At 46.1% G+C, this 17,517-nt stretch overlaps 1 protein-coding gene across 2 annotated transcripts; it reads right to left on the minus strand.

The window, feature by feature from the left end:
• Positions 1–1,248: 1,248 nt before the first annotated feature.
• Positions 1,249–15,675, minus strand: LOC119896733 (cytochrome P450 7B1-like). Of its 2 annotated transcripts, none has more exons than XM_038710156.1 (5): positions 15,526–15,675; positions 4,431–4,567; positions 3,453–4,052; positions 1,615–1,821; positions 1,249–1,532 (listed from the first exon to the last, which is right to left on the minus strand). In XM_038710156.1, exons 1-5 carry the CDS (start codon positions 15,564–15,566, stop codon positions 1,264–1,266), a joined length of 1,254 nt encoding a protein of 417 aa, XP_038566084.1. In that variant the 5' UTR covers positions 15,567–15,675; the 3' UTR covers positions 1,249–1,263. The 2 variants fall into 2 exon arrangements, with proteins under 2 accessions (XP_038566084.1, XP_038566083.1); XM_038710155.1 differs by lacking the exon at positions 15,526–15,675 and adding an exon at positions 11,119–11,276.
• Positions 15,676–17,517: the final 1,842 nt, after the last annotated feature.

The following is a 17,517-nucleotide window of genomic DNA, read 5'->3' on the forward strand; positions in this document are numbered from 1 at the left end:
TCAAGTAGCGGCTATTTAAAACGATAAATATTCTTTGAGTTCATCAACGGTGATAAATTATCTGAAAGTCTCGTGAGGTGCGAACTCGGCACAACACCAGTGAAGCTGGAGCTCCGTCTCTTCTGCCACCACACACATCCACGCTACGCCTACACATGACGACCCAGGGTCAGGGTTACAATTCAGGATTTATTCTATTTCATTTTCGGTTAGATTCATATTATTTTTTCTAGAGGTCGACTGGTTCGGCAGTAATTTATGAAAGAGAGACATTTTATGATAAGCTTGATTGTAAATGTGACCAGGCTATTATTTTGAACCTCTCTATCTTCTATGGAAAATGTTGGATTCACAAATACATTGGTGTAAAAAGAAAACATTATGTTGAAGCACTGTCTGGTCTGAAGAAGAGTTAAAGTGTGTAAAGATTTTAATGTTTTTCTTGAATTCCTTTGTTGCTCGTTACGTCAGAGGTGGAAATGAACTTTTTGGCTAAAAAAAAATCCACCAGCCAAAATAATAAATTGCCTTTTGTGTCACAAAGACATTTGTTTCCTTTTAATTGAGATAATATGTCAAATACAAACTTAAAAAGAGGCCAGAGTGAAATTTGAAACAAAAATTATATTATTGCTATTAAATGTTCTTAAACATAAGACATTGTTTTATAAACTTACAAAAAGCTTATTAATCATCATTCAACTGAAATCTGATCACTGCTCACTCTTGTAAGGCTTTATCACTTTCTACACTCCCCCTCTCCTGGCCTCCTGGACCTGACAGAGTCCTGGACCTGACAGAGTCCTGGTCCACAGCATCACAGGTTTTGTGGGATCAACAGGTTTTATACAGCCTGGACCCTGGACCTGGACCTGGACCTGGGTCAGACTCTGACTGGACCAGCTGAAAACACCTTCTGTAATCGGCTCCGAACACTCGCAGCTTTCACGCTGCCTTGTTTCACGGGGGCCCTGCACCAATCTGCCGGCCCGCTGCGCTTTCTGAAAGGCATGGAGCAGATTTTATTTTTTATAAAGTTGGTGACAGACAGACAGAAAGACGGAACGATCAGTTTGTGAAAAGTCACAGCCGATCTGCTGCTAATTATATGACGACTATTTTTACCAGCCAATGTGGCGCGTGGCCTTCAGACATTTAGCTGGTGGCTGTCGTTCATTTCCGTCCCCGGTGATAGTTTCTGTCGTTTAATGTTCATTTGAGGTGAATTAGAACATTTTGTCTATCAGACACACAACGCGTCCGTTAGGCTGCGTTTAACTTGTGGATGGAGAAATGTTGAAAAAGTGAGTTGCTAACGTTTAATGAGGACGTTAATGGAGCAGCCAGTCGTACCTGAGGCTCCTCGTAGATCTCGGGGTCCATGTGCATACTCTGAGGGTAGAGGGCGATGATGTCTCCTTTCCTGACGGCCACTGAGCGCTCGCCGTCCAGCCGCAGACTGAAGTCCTCCTGAGCGACACGGATGTTCATGGAGGCCGAGGACAGACGGAGGCTCTCGTTGATGGCGCTCTCTGTGGACGAAGGTCAGCGTCCTGATTCATCAAACTCCTGAAACTCCAAACAACTGAACACGTTTTACTAAATCCTACGTACCCAGATAAAGAAGCTTGTCCAGCTGCTCCCTGCTGAGGGTCACGTCTCTGTCTCTGCTGAACTCGACGCCGCTGAGTCTCAGGACGTCGTGGATCTCCTGGCGGACGACCTGCAGGGCCTCAGGGTGACTCACCAGGTAGTACATGGCCCAGAAGGTGGCGGGGACGGTGTTCCCCACAGACGCCCAGAGGATGGCAAAGTGATGAGCTGAAAGTCAGGAGGGGGGGTCACATGATTCAGGACGCCACACCTCACCTAAACCCAGACCGGGGCCCCTACATTGACCCCAGAGTAAATCACTCCTACTGTACATTTAAAGAGCAGTGGCTTGTGGGTATTTGGTTACTGCTCCCTGATTCCAGGGTGGTCACCGAATATATTCATCTTTATTAATAACTTTATTAATATTTAGACTTTTCTGTGCAAATAACCAGTGACGAGACCCCCAAACCCACCAGACCAGATTTTAACACTACTGTCACGAAATCTTTAGGCTGATTTGTATAAAAACTTTGAGCATTAAACACTTTGATTCCTGCACCAGTTTATGGTGAAACTGTTTTTATTTATGGAAAGAGAAACACAAAATTCAGGTGAGGATTCAAACTCTAAAACCGAACTGCAGCAGAATCTGGTTCTCCTGCAGATCAGCTCCTGGGTCCTGGTTCAGTCTTCCCTCCTCTGCGTGTCTCTGTTTGGGGAAGTGACCTCTTTAAATGCGACCGTGGCTCCTTTTCACCTCAACGAGAAATGATTTAACTTTAACTCAGTCGGAAACTCCTGGACTTTAACAGCTCCTGGGTTTCAGCAGCTTTTCTGCTCAGGTTCAGAATCTCTCCCACAGACCTGGGTTCTCTGCCAGGTCCAGAGAAAAGAAGAACATTAAGAGACTAAAGTCTGCCTGCTCTTCACTCTGCTGTGCGTTACGTTCCTGACCCGCTGTAGTAACGTTGCTGCGTGGCGTCAGCTGGGTGGAGTGGATTCGCTCTGTCAAACGTTTGTATTTCACGGCGTGAGAACATTAACGTGTGGACTGACGGCGCGTGAAAGAGGTGAATTGCGTGAGTCTCATCACCTCCTCACTGATAACCAAACCTGCCCTCGCTTCTCACCCTGCAGTTATACCTCTGAGGTGCGCAGAGCAGTCAGGAGAACATCAGGGTTAAATCCTGAGCTCTTCTGCTGAAGAATCTGTTTTTCATTAAAGCAGACAAACATCCACTGCTGGATCATGTTGGAGGCTCTGCGGTGGCCTGGAGGTGAACGACACGCCCTCACAAACATCTGCTCTGTACAGCTTCTTGGAAGCAGCAAGCAGTTCACACAGCAAACGTAGTTTAGGGAATTCACTCATGGGAACATTGGATCTTTAAGCAACTTGTTTACTACAAGAGTAAAACTTATAAGAAAGGAGAATTGTGTTTTCCTGAGAGACGAGCTGTTTCTCAATCAGAGAACCTGAGCCAGCAATCAAAGCTGATCTGAACCCGATCCTTTCTTGGCTGAACTCGTCTGTTTTCTCTTACTGTTACTACAGAAACTGCTGTTGACGGCAGGCCAAGTTAAAGTGCTCACTGCGAGCCAGAGTCTGAAGTCAACCAAAGACCCCCTGCTCTGAAACGGTCAGTTTCAGGATGGAGGCCTCCCTCCTCACAATCCTTTCAGAGTCAGTGTCCTTTAACTGCGAGCAACATCTTTTCTGAACCTTAACCAAGAAGCTTTGGTAGCCTCACGGAACCAGACCTGGACCACAGAGCACACAGCAGACCTAGTCTTTGGTCTGGGTTGAGGACTTGTGTTGTCCATAAACTGAACAGTAACCAGATCAAACTTCTTACCTGCTTTGTCGACGTCTCTAAATGTGTCGTACTGCTCAAACAGCTCCGCTCGTCTCTTGATGAACTGTGAAGTGTTGGACCAGCACTTCATCTTGTGCGGCAGGAAGAAGTTGATCAGCTTCTCGCGGATCATCTTGGTCTGTCCCAGCAGCCAGATGGGGATCTGAGCGATAAGCAGCGGAAACATGGTGTCAAACCGGACGAAGTCCTCCCTCAGCACGCCCATGCCGCTGTGGCGCCTGGTGCTCGCCGGCCTGCCGTACATGGTGAGGAAGGTGGCCTCGAACATGACCGAGTTGCAGAACTCGTACACGCTGCCGTTCTTCCAGCCGCCATCCTCACCCAGGTGGTCCTGACGAAACACCAGCATGAGGTTACCCATCATGCTCTCCGTCAGAGCCGTGAGGTCGTCTCCCTGGAGGAGCTGGAAGGAGCGGCCGATCTCCTCCCGCAGGCCGGGGAACTTCCTGGTGATGATGGGCGGGTAGCCGAAGGTGAAGGGCGCCACCTTGTTGGAGAACTCGTGGAAGTCCAGCTGCCGGCCCTGTTTGATGATGTTTGGATACAGTAAAGGATCCATGATGAAGGTCATGTATTTACCTGCAGGGAGAGTGCACCTGGGTGAGGAAGGCGTCTCATAACGAGCGTCAGTATTTCAGAAAGTAGGACAGTATTCAGAAGTGCGTCTGCTCCGTCCTGCAAACTTCCACCCTAAATGCTTCCCTGACTGTACGTCTGCCCGGAGCTTCAGAGCTGCTCCCTCTGTTCTCCCACAGCACAAACTAGCTTAACCACAGTCTGCGTTTCTGTTGCTCCTTAATAATGTTGGATTATTTCATGTTGTTTTGAAGCTTTGCTCTCTGGTATTATATTAGTAGGACGGGAGCTCTGACATTCCCATCGACCTTTGAACCGTGATGAGCCTTTGTCCCGCGTGCTGCTCTTTATCAGAGGTATGTGGGTGTGTTTAACACCAACCTGCTATCCGGACTGTAAAAATGTCTCCAAACTTGGTCTTATGGTCTTCAAGAAACTTATGGGCATCTCTTCCGAACTCCAGAGCCTTTCCAACGAAAGGAATCCAGCCTTTGATCAGCGGAGGCTCGCCGTCTCGTCTGCAAAACACAATCACATTTATTCATTTAGCTTTTATCCAAAGCGACTTACAGCTGTCAGCATGTCAGAGGTCGCACGCCTCTGCAGCAACGAGGGGTTAAGTGTCTTGCTCAGGGACACAATGGTGGGTCACAGTGGGGAGTTGAACCCGGGTCTCTCACACTAGCTATGCATCTTATCCACTGCTCCACCCCCCCACCAATCAGATTCACACTGTTTGAGTGACTCTTTTCTTTAAGCCATGATCACCTCTAAACTGCCTTTTGTTACAGTTACTGTTTTATATATTTTATCAAACGTTCTCGGTGCGCTGCTTCGGTTCACCAGCGTAAAGGAATCAGCTCACGGACTTTGGACTTACTGTGGACTCAGACACGCCCTGCTCTCACCCTGCTGTGGGTGGATAGAAAGAACAGAACTCTTTTCTACCTGCCTACATTGTTGCTACTGTGCAAACACAAGCACACAGAGCACCGTTCACTCTCTAACCCGAGGCCGCGGACGCCGACGCTGGCCAACGGAGCCAGCGGGTTAATGAACTGATGAAAATGACACCAGCGTCCCTCTTTCTATTCCCACAGTCATTACAGTGTTTTCGGTTTACATTCCTCTTCAAAGTTGTCATTTGTTAAAAAAAATATTACAGAGACTTGTTTCGACACAACTTTAAGAGGCACAGAGGAAAACTGAGGTCTTTGTGGAGAGCGTGGGTTTGGAAAGCTTCCTGGCTGCAGACGCTGCTGGACGGAACCAGCCAGCTGCTGAATGTTCCACTTTTATTGGCATCCTGTTGGCTTTACATGACATTTATTTATTTAGATTTAAGGTTATTTATTTTACTTAACGTCAGCTTCTTTCTCTGTTCGTCTCTGGGCTCAGCACAGATCCACGGGGCTCAGTGCTGCTTGATTTATGTGCGCTCATGTTGCTAATTTGTGTGTCATACTAGGGCTGTGCAGAGCATCCAATTTCATTTTGGCATCCAACGATTATGAAAAGTAACCTCAGCGGTGGCTCCACCCTCTGAGCCAGGCTGCCCCAGTATTAGCTTCAGCCTGCACCACTTTACACTGCAGAAATTAGCCTAGCAGCTAGCAGACTCTACTCCTAGCTTAACAGGTTACATTTCATTTATACTTTTCTTACTCGCTGCTGGTTCTCCCAGCCGTCCATCCCTCTCCCTGCTGCCGTCCCTCTCGCCGTTTAAAGTTCATAATGTTTATTTCAGGGGCTTTCTTGGATTTCCAGGTGATGCATTTATAATAATAAAAGCATGAAGCAGTTAAATAAAAGCATGATGTGTCCTTAACCATGTGTGTTAAATGATGTCAACACTGAGCAGAACAATTCTGTGCTTTCCTCTACAAACAGACATTTAGTTTCTTGGTTGTAGAGTCCGAGCCGAGACGGAGAGACGAAGACGGATAAAATCATGTTACGAGTGCTGTTGTTGCAAAGTTTGTCCACCAGAAGGCGCTCTGCAGCTCCCCAGGTGACAAAACACCTGTTTTAAAGAGGTGCTATTCTGCTTTTTGGCTTTTTCCCCTCTCCTTTATTGAGTCTTTTTTGTGCATGTAACAGGTTTGCAAAGTGAAAAAGCCCTGTGACGTCACAGGGGTGAAAGCTAAACGCGCCTCATATAACGCTCGCCAAGCGGCGACTCCGACACGCCCTCAGAAACAGCGAGCTGCAGCACACAGCTCTCCTCTCCCTTCCAAACACTAGCTACCCTCCAGGCAGTCAGTGGACATAAAGTTGTTCCTGTGATGTAGAGACAGAGCTCAGTTCAAACTTTATGGATACAGATTAATAACTCACCGCTCTGAAACTCTCGCTCCAGTCCGTGTTGCCGAGCCGGTCGGCAACACGTACGGCTGAACCCGAGCTGTTTACCGGCTTCTCGCCGACCCGCCCTTCTCTGCTTCTGATTGGCTAGTAGTCCTTAACTAGGAACTGAGCATGTGCAACTCCCAACAAAGATCATTTAGAGACAAGATGCCTCACTCCCATAGCTAAAACGAAGCCTTCAACACAGGGTGAAAAGAGGAGCTGCAGCAACGTGCAGTCTGACAAAAATATAACCATGGAAACCTGCTCTGGTACAACCTCTAAATAAGATTATGGACCTGAAAATGAGAAAACCAGCTCTTTAAAGCAATCAGCTGATGTGAGCGGGGTGACTGCTCCAAGTACTAAATTATATCAAAGTTTTTGTTTAAGCTGCATGATGTCATGTTATCTCAGTGTTATCTGTGTTTATGTTACATGTTCCTCAAAAGAAGAAGAAAAACAGAATGTCGGCCGAGTTACCGGATATTAAAATTCTCATTATCAAAATCTGTATCTGTCTTAAAATCTCTACATGGTTTCTGATGCATTTTTGCTTGATTGTGATAAATCAGAGATTAATTATTGTTTTTATTTGTACAGACTGTGATCTATTTAAATTAACACTTTATTAGGAACAACTAAACAATCAAATGCAATCCAGCACAGCAGCACTGCTGCACATTTCATTTCTTTGAGTAAAAATAAAGGGACATTTTTATGGTGACTGATGTGTAGCACATGAAGATGAACCTCTGTGAATGCAGACTAACAGCTTCCTGCTGCTTCCAAAACAAAGTGATTATCAGATGATGACTTTCCTCCTGAGAGCTGAAGGGGAGGACGTCCTGCCGCCGACCCACTTCCGATCCAACACACATTACTTCGGCTCAGTTCATTTTGGCATCCAACGATTATGAAAAGTAACCTCAGCGGTGGCTCCACCCTCTGAGCCAGGCTGCGGCAGGTTGAGTTCAGTCGTGCAGCCAGCGTTCACACCCTGCTGCACGACTGAACTGCGCTGAACGCCTGCTCACTCGACAGAAGGTCCTAATCATCACTTTCAGCTCTCAATCAATCCTTCTGTTTGCTGTGAGATAATCCCAGACCATCCGATTGTTTCTAGAACTAATAATTCTCTAACTAAAGATTATTTTCATGATAAAGTGCTGGGTTTCGGTGATTGTTTGGTCTATAAAACACCAGAAAACAGTGAAAAACGCTTTTGATGGCGTAAATCAGACTTCTGGTTCTGTAGCAACCCAAAACTCAAAGAGGGTCAGCTCACATGTAAGAACCTGGAACCAGAGCTGGGCCACTAATCCTCTCTCATGTTTAGTTACGATATTGGATTCCAACGACTCTCTTGGGCTCCAACATGCTGTTAAAGGGAAAGAATAATTTCCGTTGGTGTTGAAATGACAGGAGGGACCCCTGGTGACCCCTTTGTTTTAACAGGAAGCTGAAGTCTGGCTCTGAAATCCAGAGATACTGAGACAAGTCTCTGAGCTAGAGTCCAGGTCAAGTCTCTGAGCTAGAGTTCAGGTCAAGTCTCAAGTCTCTGAGCTAGAGTCCAGGTCAAGTCTCAAGTCTCTGAGCTAGAGTTCAGGTCAAGTCTCAAGTCTCTGAGCTAGAGTCCAGGGGGACGTAAATGATTACGTTAATCGACCACCACAAGTTTGGCAAGTAAACAAACGCTCATTCATCTTTTCATAACGACAGTCTGAGTTAACCTCCGGTAGCTCGTAGCTAAAGCAAGAAGCAAGCTAACGTTAGATGGCCAACGCTGCGCTAAACTCACTAACATCAGGTTACTAACCTATTTGTTACACAACAGACTCCTCTAACAGACCGTCGCTGGCAACAAGAAGCTCTATGTGGACGCCGTTCTGAGTGAAGGAACACGTTGCAGAGATTCAGAACTTTTAGTACCTGAGAATCACTTCAAACTAAACCCGCCTGGTGAAGTTCAGAGAACGACGCCATGCTGACGGGCAGCAGCAGACAGGAAGTGAACAGCGCTCAGTCTGGACCACGTTATATGTTTAGATAGCAGAGTTAGGGTAAAGCTGTTTGTGTCCGCTGGTTTCCCCTCGGACACATCTTCACGGTATAAAGTGTCCAGCATGATCTTTCTCCAGCGGTGGACAGTTATTTTACTTTACTGGAGTATTTCCATTCTATTTCTACTTCTACTCCACTACATCTCAGAGGCAAATACTGTACTTTTGACTGCACTACATTTACAGCTTTACTTACGGCTACTACCTTGCATTCTAACTAACTCCAAGGATTAAGGTGAGGAATTTACGCTGCTTCTTAATCTGAATTAATTAAAAGTGACCTCAGATCAGCTGGAAACAGAGCTGTTTTTGTGAGTTCATTAAAAGTTGGCTTCTCACAGGACAGCGTCGCTACAAACACACTGATCTTACAAATGAAGACTAAACCGGCCAACGGGAGATAAGAGCAAAACGCAGCAGTAGAAGACAACGTCCACACTGACACAGCAGGAATATTAATGCTGCTGCACAAGCTGCTGGGAGTGAAGGATAACTCCTCACACTTCACTCCTTCAGCTCTGCAGTGATAAGGACGCTACAGGAAGTCCCTCTTCTTAACCTCCCTCATGCCCGTTAGCCACCTCGTGTGTGTTCTGTGTAATTTGATATCTTTCATAACAGTAAAACACTGACAGGGAACATTTACTGCACTGTGAGTGCTTCTACTTCTGCTGAGGATACTTTTACTTTAGTACTTTAGTAAGGGTTTGAATGCAGGACTTTTACTTGTAGTGGAGTATTCTCTCAGTGGGATTTAAGTACTTTTACTTCAGTAAACCAGAACTGAGAGTCGCTACTACCAGCTCGCACGTTAATGTAACAGAACTTCTCTGCTTTGGCTCTGTGGGAATCTTTTTCTTCACTGCTGTCAGTCTGATGAGTCCAGATAAACACCCAGACAGAAGTAAAACAGAAACCTCCTGGGTGTTTATTTTGAGGAGCAGCTGGAAGACATTAAGGGTGGAAAAACCCACCCGGGTTGTGCAGAGCTCAGCTGACCTGAAATCAGCTAAAACCCCCAGACCGCTGATTCAGAAACTGAAACGACGCAGGAGCCCGTAGGTTTCCCTCCGACAGGGACTTTAGGTGGACTCAACACAAAGGGGGGCGGCGACTGAAGCTGAAGCCTTTAACTGATCGATCAGCTGCTGAAACACGCAGGAACCGAAAGCTGCTTTTCTTTAACTGGATCTCTGACGCTTTACAGTCTCAACGTCAGCTCAGTGATGAGTGTCTTCAACTCACGTCAGACCACGTTCTGGGACTGGGTCTCTGGGACTGGGTCTCTGGGACTGGGTCTCTGGGACTGGGTCTCTGTGACTGGGTCTCTGGGACTGGGTCTCTGGGACTGGGTCTCTGGGACTGGGTCTCTGTGCAATAAGTGCTTTAAATCCACAGAATTTAAATGGTGATGGTCCTTACAGCAAGTTCTTCCAGAAAACAACAGTATTATCGTTGCTGTCGATTCCTTTCGTGACCTCAGCAGCAGCAATTTGTCTTCAAGCAACTGCTGCAGGTACCGAAGATTTCTGCACTCGGCAGATATTTGATACACAGACAAAAACATTTCACGCCGTTTGATGTCAGAAATTATCAGGATAAAAGTCAAATTATTTCTTTCAAGGTTACAGGCTGATTAAACTCAGACTCGGATCGGGACTCAGATCGGGACTCAGATCGGGACTCAGATCGGGACTCAGATCGGGACTCAGATCGGGACTCAGATCAGGACTCAGATCAGGACTCAGATCAGGACTCAGATCAGGGCCACGACGTTACACTTGTGTGACGAGACCTGACGATGCTCAACATGTTGAAGAATCTAAAATATCTCTCCCAGAAGCCTTTGAGCATTAAACACTTATTTCCTGCTTTTCTGCACTGATTTATGGTGGAAATGTTTTTATTTATCTGAAGGGAAAAACAAACGTCAGCTGGCAGGTGAAAAACTTATCAGGATAGAAATCAATAATCAGCAGCTCGTTACTGTTTTGGACAACTTTTTTTCTTCTGTATTTAAATTGCTTTGCATGTTTTCTTTACGTTTAAAGTAATTTAATTTATTAGTTAACTTTTTTTTTAACAAATGCTTTCAAAAAGTGCTGGGGACATGTGGACATGTGGACATGTGGTCCACATGTCCACATGTCCACAGCATAAATGATCAAATCTGTTTTCAGTCCCTCTCCCTCACAAAACAAATATCCTAATAGAAAAAGAAAAATTCATTTGTGCTTCAGACGAATTCAAAGAAACATAAAGGAGGAAGTGAACATTTGTTAAAATCATTAAATACTAACTGGAGTGAAAACATGAATCGCAGAACCTGGTGGACACGAGACGCACTGAACTGATGCCATTCAGAACAAAACCTCAGAATTTCACAATTTTCCATCATTATGACGACGTTTTATCTAAAATCAGAGTACTTGCGTCTCAGTACTTTTACTGCTGATACTTTGACTCCAGCAGCTGGGAACAGTCGCGAGCGCAGGACATTTACTCATGATGGAGTTTTTTACTTTACTGTTTACTTTTACTTTTAATAGAGAAAAAATCTTCTGCTGAATCAATAATCAATAACGCGGCCGCTGAGTACTGCAGTACTCAGTACTTGTACCGCAGCAGTTGTCCCCGCAGAGGACAAAGGGCGGACTGACCTCTTCCTGCCGCGGAGGACGCACAGCATCAGGGACAGGAGGCCGAGCAGCAGCAGCAGCAGCGGGGACATCTTCCTCCTGCGTCCGTCCCGGAGACTGAGCAGCACCGACACGAACCCCGAGTGCAGCTGCGGCCCCACGCAGCTCTGTCAACGCGCGCAGCCCACGGCCTGCTTCCGGCCGCCGCCTTCAGAATAAAACTGAAGTCAAGCCAGCACCTCGCGCTGTTTTGCGATGCGTGTTCTTTCTGAGCATTACGGTAACGTGTCGCAGCACATTTCAAAATAAAAGTGAGCTTCTGCTGAACATAATGCAGATGATGTGGCAGAAACTGTTGAATAAATAAATAAATGCTTAAGACACCACAAGTATCTAAAGGAAATATTACAGTCTCACAGAAAGCTTACTGCATTCAGCCAAGATTCAAACTCATGTAAGAAGAAAACCTTCTGTTTCCAGAACTCATTTCACTTCACAGGGACAGCAGACCACCTCAGGGACACCCTCTGTCAATATCAGAGAGGGTCTCCCTGAGGTGGTCTGCTGTCCCTGTGAAGTGAAATGAGCCAGTGGAAACAGGACGTTTTCTTTTTACGTCAATTTGAAATCAGCAAATTCAGTGAAAATATTAGACATTTTCAAGGGCTGTAATTTCAAAAACCTACATCAGATTGCTCTGATATTGACAGAGGGTGTCCCTGAGGTGGTCTGCTGTCCCTGTGAAGTGAAATGAGTTCTGGAAACAGAAGGTTTTCTTCTTACATGAGTTTGAATCTTGGCTGAATGCAGTAAGCTTTCTGTGAGACTGTAATATTTCCTTTAGATACTTGTGGTGTCTTAAGCATTTATTTATTTATTCAACAGTTTCTGCCACATCAACTGCATTATATTCAGCAGAAGCTCACTTTTATTTTGAAATGTGCTGCGACACGGTGTTACCGTAATGCCTAGAAGAAACACGCATCGCAAAACAGCGCGAGGTGCTGGCTTGACTTCAGTAAAATAAAGTAACCGGTTCAACGCGCCGATGCTGTTGGATGAAATCAGCTGACTGTGAGAGTGGACACGTCTGCTGTAAAGTACTACTACATTTTCTATTATAGTCTGATTCAACAGGGAGCGTCATAATAAGACATGAACTCCAATGAGGCACAGCTCCCCCCCCCCCCCCCCGGTCCCTGAGCAGCTGAGCATTTACACCTGCTACAGTAGATATGACATCACAGCGAGCAGCAGGCCTGACCATGATGACCGCTGGGGTTAGGCTTACTAATCAGACACAGCTGGGACGTTTGGAAAACTGACTGTTTACTTAACTACATATTTATTACGGCGCAAAAACCAAAATCACCACTCTGCTTTCCCAGAGTCGCAACTGTCCCGCATAGGCGATGCTTTTATTGTGAAGGCAGGTTTCGTTTCCGCCTGCATCAGTCCTCTTTGCTCTGCAGAAGCTCGTGCTGTCCCGACCTGATACCAAGAGATCCACAGTCCTCAGCGGGAGACTGACGTCATCAATACAGTCTGATCGAGACCAGAGACCAAAGACCAGAGACCAGAGACCAGAGAACAGAGACCAAAGACCAGAGACCAGAGACCAAAGACCAGAGACCAGAGAACAGAGACCAGAGACCAAAGACCAGAGACCAGAGACCAGAGACCAGAGAACAGAGACCAAAGACCAGAGACCAAAGACCAAAGACCAGAGAACAGAGACCAAAGACCAGAGAACAGAGACCAAAGACCAAAGACCAGAGAACAGAGACCAAAGACCAGAGACCAAAGACCAGAGAACAGAGACCAAAGACCAGAGACCAAAGACCAAAGACCAGAGAACAGAGACCAGAGACCAAAGACCAAAGACCAGAGAACAGAGACCAAAGACCAGAGACCAAAGACCAAAGACCAGAGAACAGAGACCAAAGACCAAAGACCAGAGAACAGAGACCAAAGACCAGAGACCAAAGACCAAAGACCAGAGAACAGAGACCAAAGACCAGAGACCAAAGACCAAAGACCAGAGAACAGAGACCAGAGACCAAAGACCAAAGACCAGAGAACAGAGACCAAAGACCAGAGACCAAAGACCAAAGACCAGAGAACAGAGACCAAAGACCAGAGACCTGGAGTTAACTCAGGGTAACAAACTCTGACCTCTGGAGTGAAACGGTACTACAACTTAATTGGAGTTGGTGCGCGTTCACATAAAAGGGGCGTGTTCGGCCGTTCAACTCACCAACATCTGACCCGTCGTGCAGCGTCACAGTTCGATACCCAGACTCACAGTGTCACTCGCGCCGGGGACGCAGAAATGTTTAAGAAGAAAAGGTTTTCTTGCACAAGAGGAAAACATGCAAAGAAACAGATCAGCTGCTGATTACTGTAGTATTATTATTATTAGTATGTCATCATTTCTGATTTGTCACCGGCCACATGAATTTTGTGTTTCCCTTCATATAAATAAAAACATTTCCACCATAAATCGGTGCAGAAATGTCTCCAGAATTCAGGAAATTAAGAGTTTTATGCTCAAAATCTTCTGGGGGAGTAAATATTATTTTAAAAAACTGTAACTACTAAACAATACCTGAGAGTATTTAATGTTTCATCAAAGCTCCATCCTCGTTAATATTCATGAAGCTCACAGTAACAAATCTTTGTAAGCTTCACTTGAGCTCGTACAGGCTTCGCCCTCTCAGGCCGCCGCTGCTGGTACCTTGGATATACACCACAGTGACACCCGGCCTTCGGCGCCGTTTCTCTTCAGTAAACTTCCTCAAGTATATTTTTATGTATTCACAGCGCATTAAAGGAAGATGGGGGAAGACCTCGACCCCTGAGCGCTCCCTCGTACCGAGCAGCACGGGACCCTCTGGTCCGACCTGCTGATCAGTTTGTTTCATTTTGTTGTTAATCTGTGGACATCAGTTTTTTTCTTACCTGATGCGTGCTGATATAAATGCACGGCGGCTCACGGCTGTGCGCTCACTTGCCAAACTAACAAGTTTCTCACAGTCAGTCATGCTTTGCGTTTGGCGTCATGAACCGTCATGCACCTGAAACGCTTTGATGTTTCATCACCCGCACCTGCTGCTCCCGCGTGATCTGTGTGTGGATCAGGATCGACGTGGGCGTGAGTGCAGCAGCTGAACACCTTGCGATCAGGTGTAACTGCAACAAGGTCGCAGGTGCACACCGGCTGAGCTGGCCGTGTGAACTAATGTGCAGTTGAGCAAGAACTCCTCCTGTAACGCTGTCTGGACTCGCTCAGGCCGCCGCGTGACTGCACAAACATTCAGCGTGACAACAAAGAAAACACTGATTGAGCAACAGGCTGAGAGCCAGGTCACTTTCTTCTTCCTTGACACGAAGCTCACTTCTCTCTAGTCGTGTTTCCACCAAGGTTACATTTTCAAAGTATTAGAAAACAAACAGCAAAATTCAAAGAAACTGAAGTTTTCCTGCTGCTTGAGGTGACAACACTTTACACACTTCAGCAGAAAACGCTCTGACGCAGCCAGCTTTCACCGCACATGCTCTTCTTCTTCTTCAGCATTAAGCATGGCCGCTGCTCGCTGACTGAACGCGCCCACGCGTAGCCTGGTTTATTCTTATTCGCTACAAACCCGTCGAAGGAAACGTGCTCAGTTCGCATTTTCTTTTTAGCAAACTGTAAAAAGTTCACTTAAAACTTGACTCGTCACATACGGACGCGTGGTCGAGACCCAGCGGCGTCGGTTTGTCACGCACTGGGGGGGAAACCCTGTAGCGTCAGTTAAGGCAGGTATAGGGTGTTTAGTGAGGAGGTGGACGGAGGGCCAGAACCCGGACTTTGAACCAGGACAGCAGGGTTTGTGTCACGCGTGAAACAAAAAAGTTAACTTACGACCAGGATCTTTTCCGAACATTAACCAAGTAGTTTTGTTGCCTAAACCAAACTGCAACCTTTCAGAATGGCGATGTTTTGAAACGATAAGGCCTTAAACATCTAAAGATGATGCTACAGGGGCGTCCACAAGCCAGAGGGCCTTGACCAAGCGTCAATATGTGACGAGTCGCGGGTGGTTGTGCAGGACATTAATAAGACTTCAGAGAGCTCGCTCTGAGACACTAAAGGCTCTGTACCCTTTAAAACATGAGCAGGAGAACTCCCCGACACCTGGAGACGCCTGGAGACGCCTGGAGACACCTGGAGACGCCTGGAGACGCGCTGAGGTTTGAAATCACGGCGTCATCTTCCTCTAACCTGGAAGCTGAAGGCCCTGATTCTCTTCTCTTAGTGAGCAGAGCGGACGTCGTGTTTGGGTGTGATTTCAAGTCACCGTGACTCAGTTTCTATAAGAAGGGAACATTTCCTCACACTGTGGGTTTTTCTTGTTGTGCTTTGTGAATCAGCTGTTTGCTCACCCAGACGACTCGCCGCTCAGACGCCGTCCTGCCTGTGTCATCAGGGTCAAAGTCACCCAGGAGTTGACTGAAGCCTCTCACATGGTTTGAACCTTCTCCGGTTTCCACGTCACTCTCTTCAGCAGAAATACGTCTTTCTGGTGAAAAGTGAGATTAATAAAACAGCTCTGTGACTTCATCACTTTTTCCTCAGAAAAAAGGTTCAACAAAGCAGGAAACCTAAAAGTAAAACTTTCCGTGATGATACAATGTTCAAACTCATGCAATGTAGTGTCAGGGAAAATAAATAAAAGAATACGGAGTCTAATAGATGTGTTGAATCATTTCTTTCTGTAACGTGGCCACTCAGGAGAGCAAGTACGAAAAACGACGAAGGAAAACAAAGCAGACACTGTCTTCCTGAGCTGAGAAAGGAAATGCAAATGTAGGTGGCATCAGATGTTTCTGTCTCTTGATTGGTCTGTTAAAACTCTCACCTACATGCCAGCAGACGTTTATCGTAAATCAGAGAACCTTTTGTTTAGGAATAAAAACCCTGTGACCAGTAATTTCTCAAGTTAATTACAGTGAAATCCTAAAAATCAGCAACTTGTAATGCATTTCCTTTCCAAAGTAAACAGTAGTGAACCAACAAGCTTTGATTAACTCTGTGTGAACTACAGGTGCAAAGTTCTTCATTTAAAGAGTGAAACTTTCAGATATTCCAGGTTCATTCCACATAAGGGGAAATATTTTGTTTTAATCTTGATCACTTTGGCCTTGCTGGACTCTGCTGTACGAGACAGGAACCCCCCTCACAGAGACCAGCACCTGCTGCAGCACAAGCCGGACTTCACCAGAACTCCTGTTTACGTCGGCAGGCGCGCTCAGTGTACGTCAGTGGTCACGTGACGTGCGTTTTTTAGCTGTTTTAATATAGACGATAGATCTATTCTGATATGCAACGCTTGTGAGGACGGAGATCGTTTTCAGTTTAAAACGTGTTTGTAGCTTTATCCTCCACCTTCAGTGCTGTTCTTTCATCTCTTCCAAGGAGACTGAACAAACATTTGGCGTCATGTGACAATGACAGCTGTTCAAACTTGACCCTTAAGTGACTCGAGCGACTCACAACAGCCAGGAGCACTAATGAAGCGAGCAGCATCCTGATGACGACCCCACAGCGGTTACATATCTGAGACTCCCCGTCAGAACTTCTGAAATCTCTGAACTATAAACCACAAGTGGGACAAGTGTCGTGAATTAACTTTAGCTAAAAACACAACGATACACACGATGTCTGTCAAAGTTTATCTATGTTAAACTTAATAAAACCCTTCAGGAGGATCTACAGAGGGACTTTGTTCCGCCTCAAAGTCTCACTGATTCCAAATACAAGCTGCCAGGTCCAATCAGAACATGCTGCGTGTGGTGAGTAAAACCACAGCCAACCTGAAAACTGAGGCACACTGGACTGAGACCAGATCCTGGTGCAAACACGACTATCGTGGACTCTTGTGGTCAAACTTACTCGAAATAAATATAGGAAAGTGAAGAAGAAAGGGATGAAAGAACTAGAAGCAAAAAAAGAAATAAAGGGAACTTTGTATGTAATTAGGAGCGTCTCTGAAAGTCTTTGCCGAGTGCTGCGTGAGGCGTTTACAGCCTCCTTGTTTTCTTCAGCCTCCTCTGAATGAACTGCAGTAACCTCTCAGTGACGAGCTGCATTCAGGCGTCAAACAACAAGCTTTTCTCTCCGGAGCTCAACTCTTTCTCTGTCTGAAATAAAACCACCGGCTCGGCTTTCAGTCCCGAACAAAAACCTCCGTTCAGCTTCTGTTGCGTTCAGTAGCCAGAGCAGACGCTCGCGGCTCAATGAGCCTCATTCACGTCACACAGAGAAACAGCCAGTATTATGGGTTTATTTACTACTCTCATACTTTTCTTTCTGCTCGGGAGCAGCAGCAGCTCCTGCAGGTCTGTCAGCTGATCCGTTCAGACTGTCCAAACTGC

Source organism: Micropterus salmoides, unplaced genomic scaffold (assembly GCF_014851395.1).
Source record: "Micropterus salmoides isolate LMB-PRFRI ecotype aquatic unplaced genomic scaffold, ASM1485139v1 Ms_hic_scaffold_1016, whole genome shotgun sequence".
NCBI classification, from domain to species: Eukaryota; Metazoa; Chordata; class Actinopteri; order Centrarchiformes; family Centrarchidae; genus Micropterus; species Micropterus salmoides.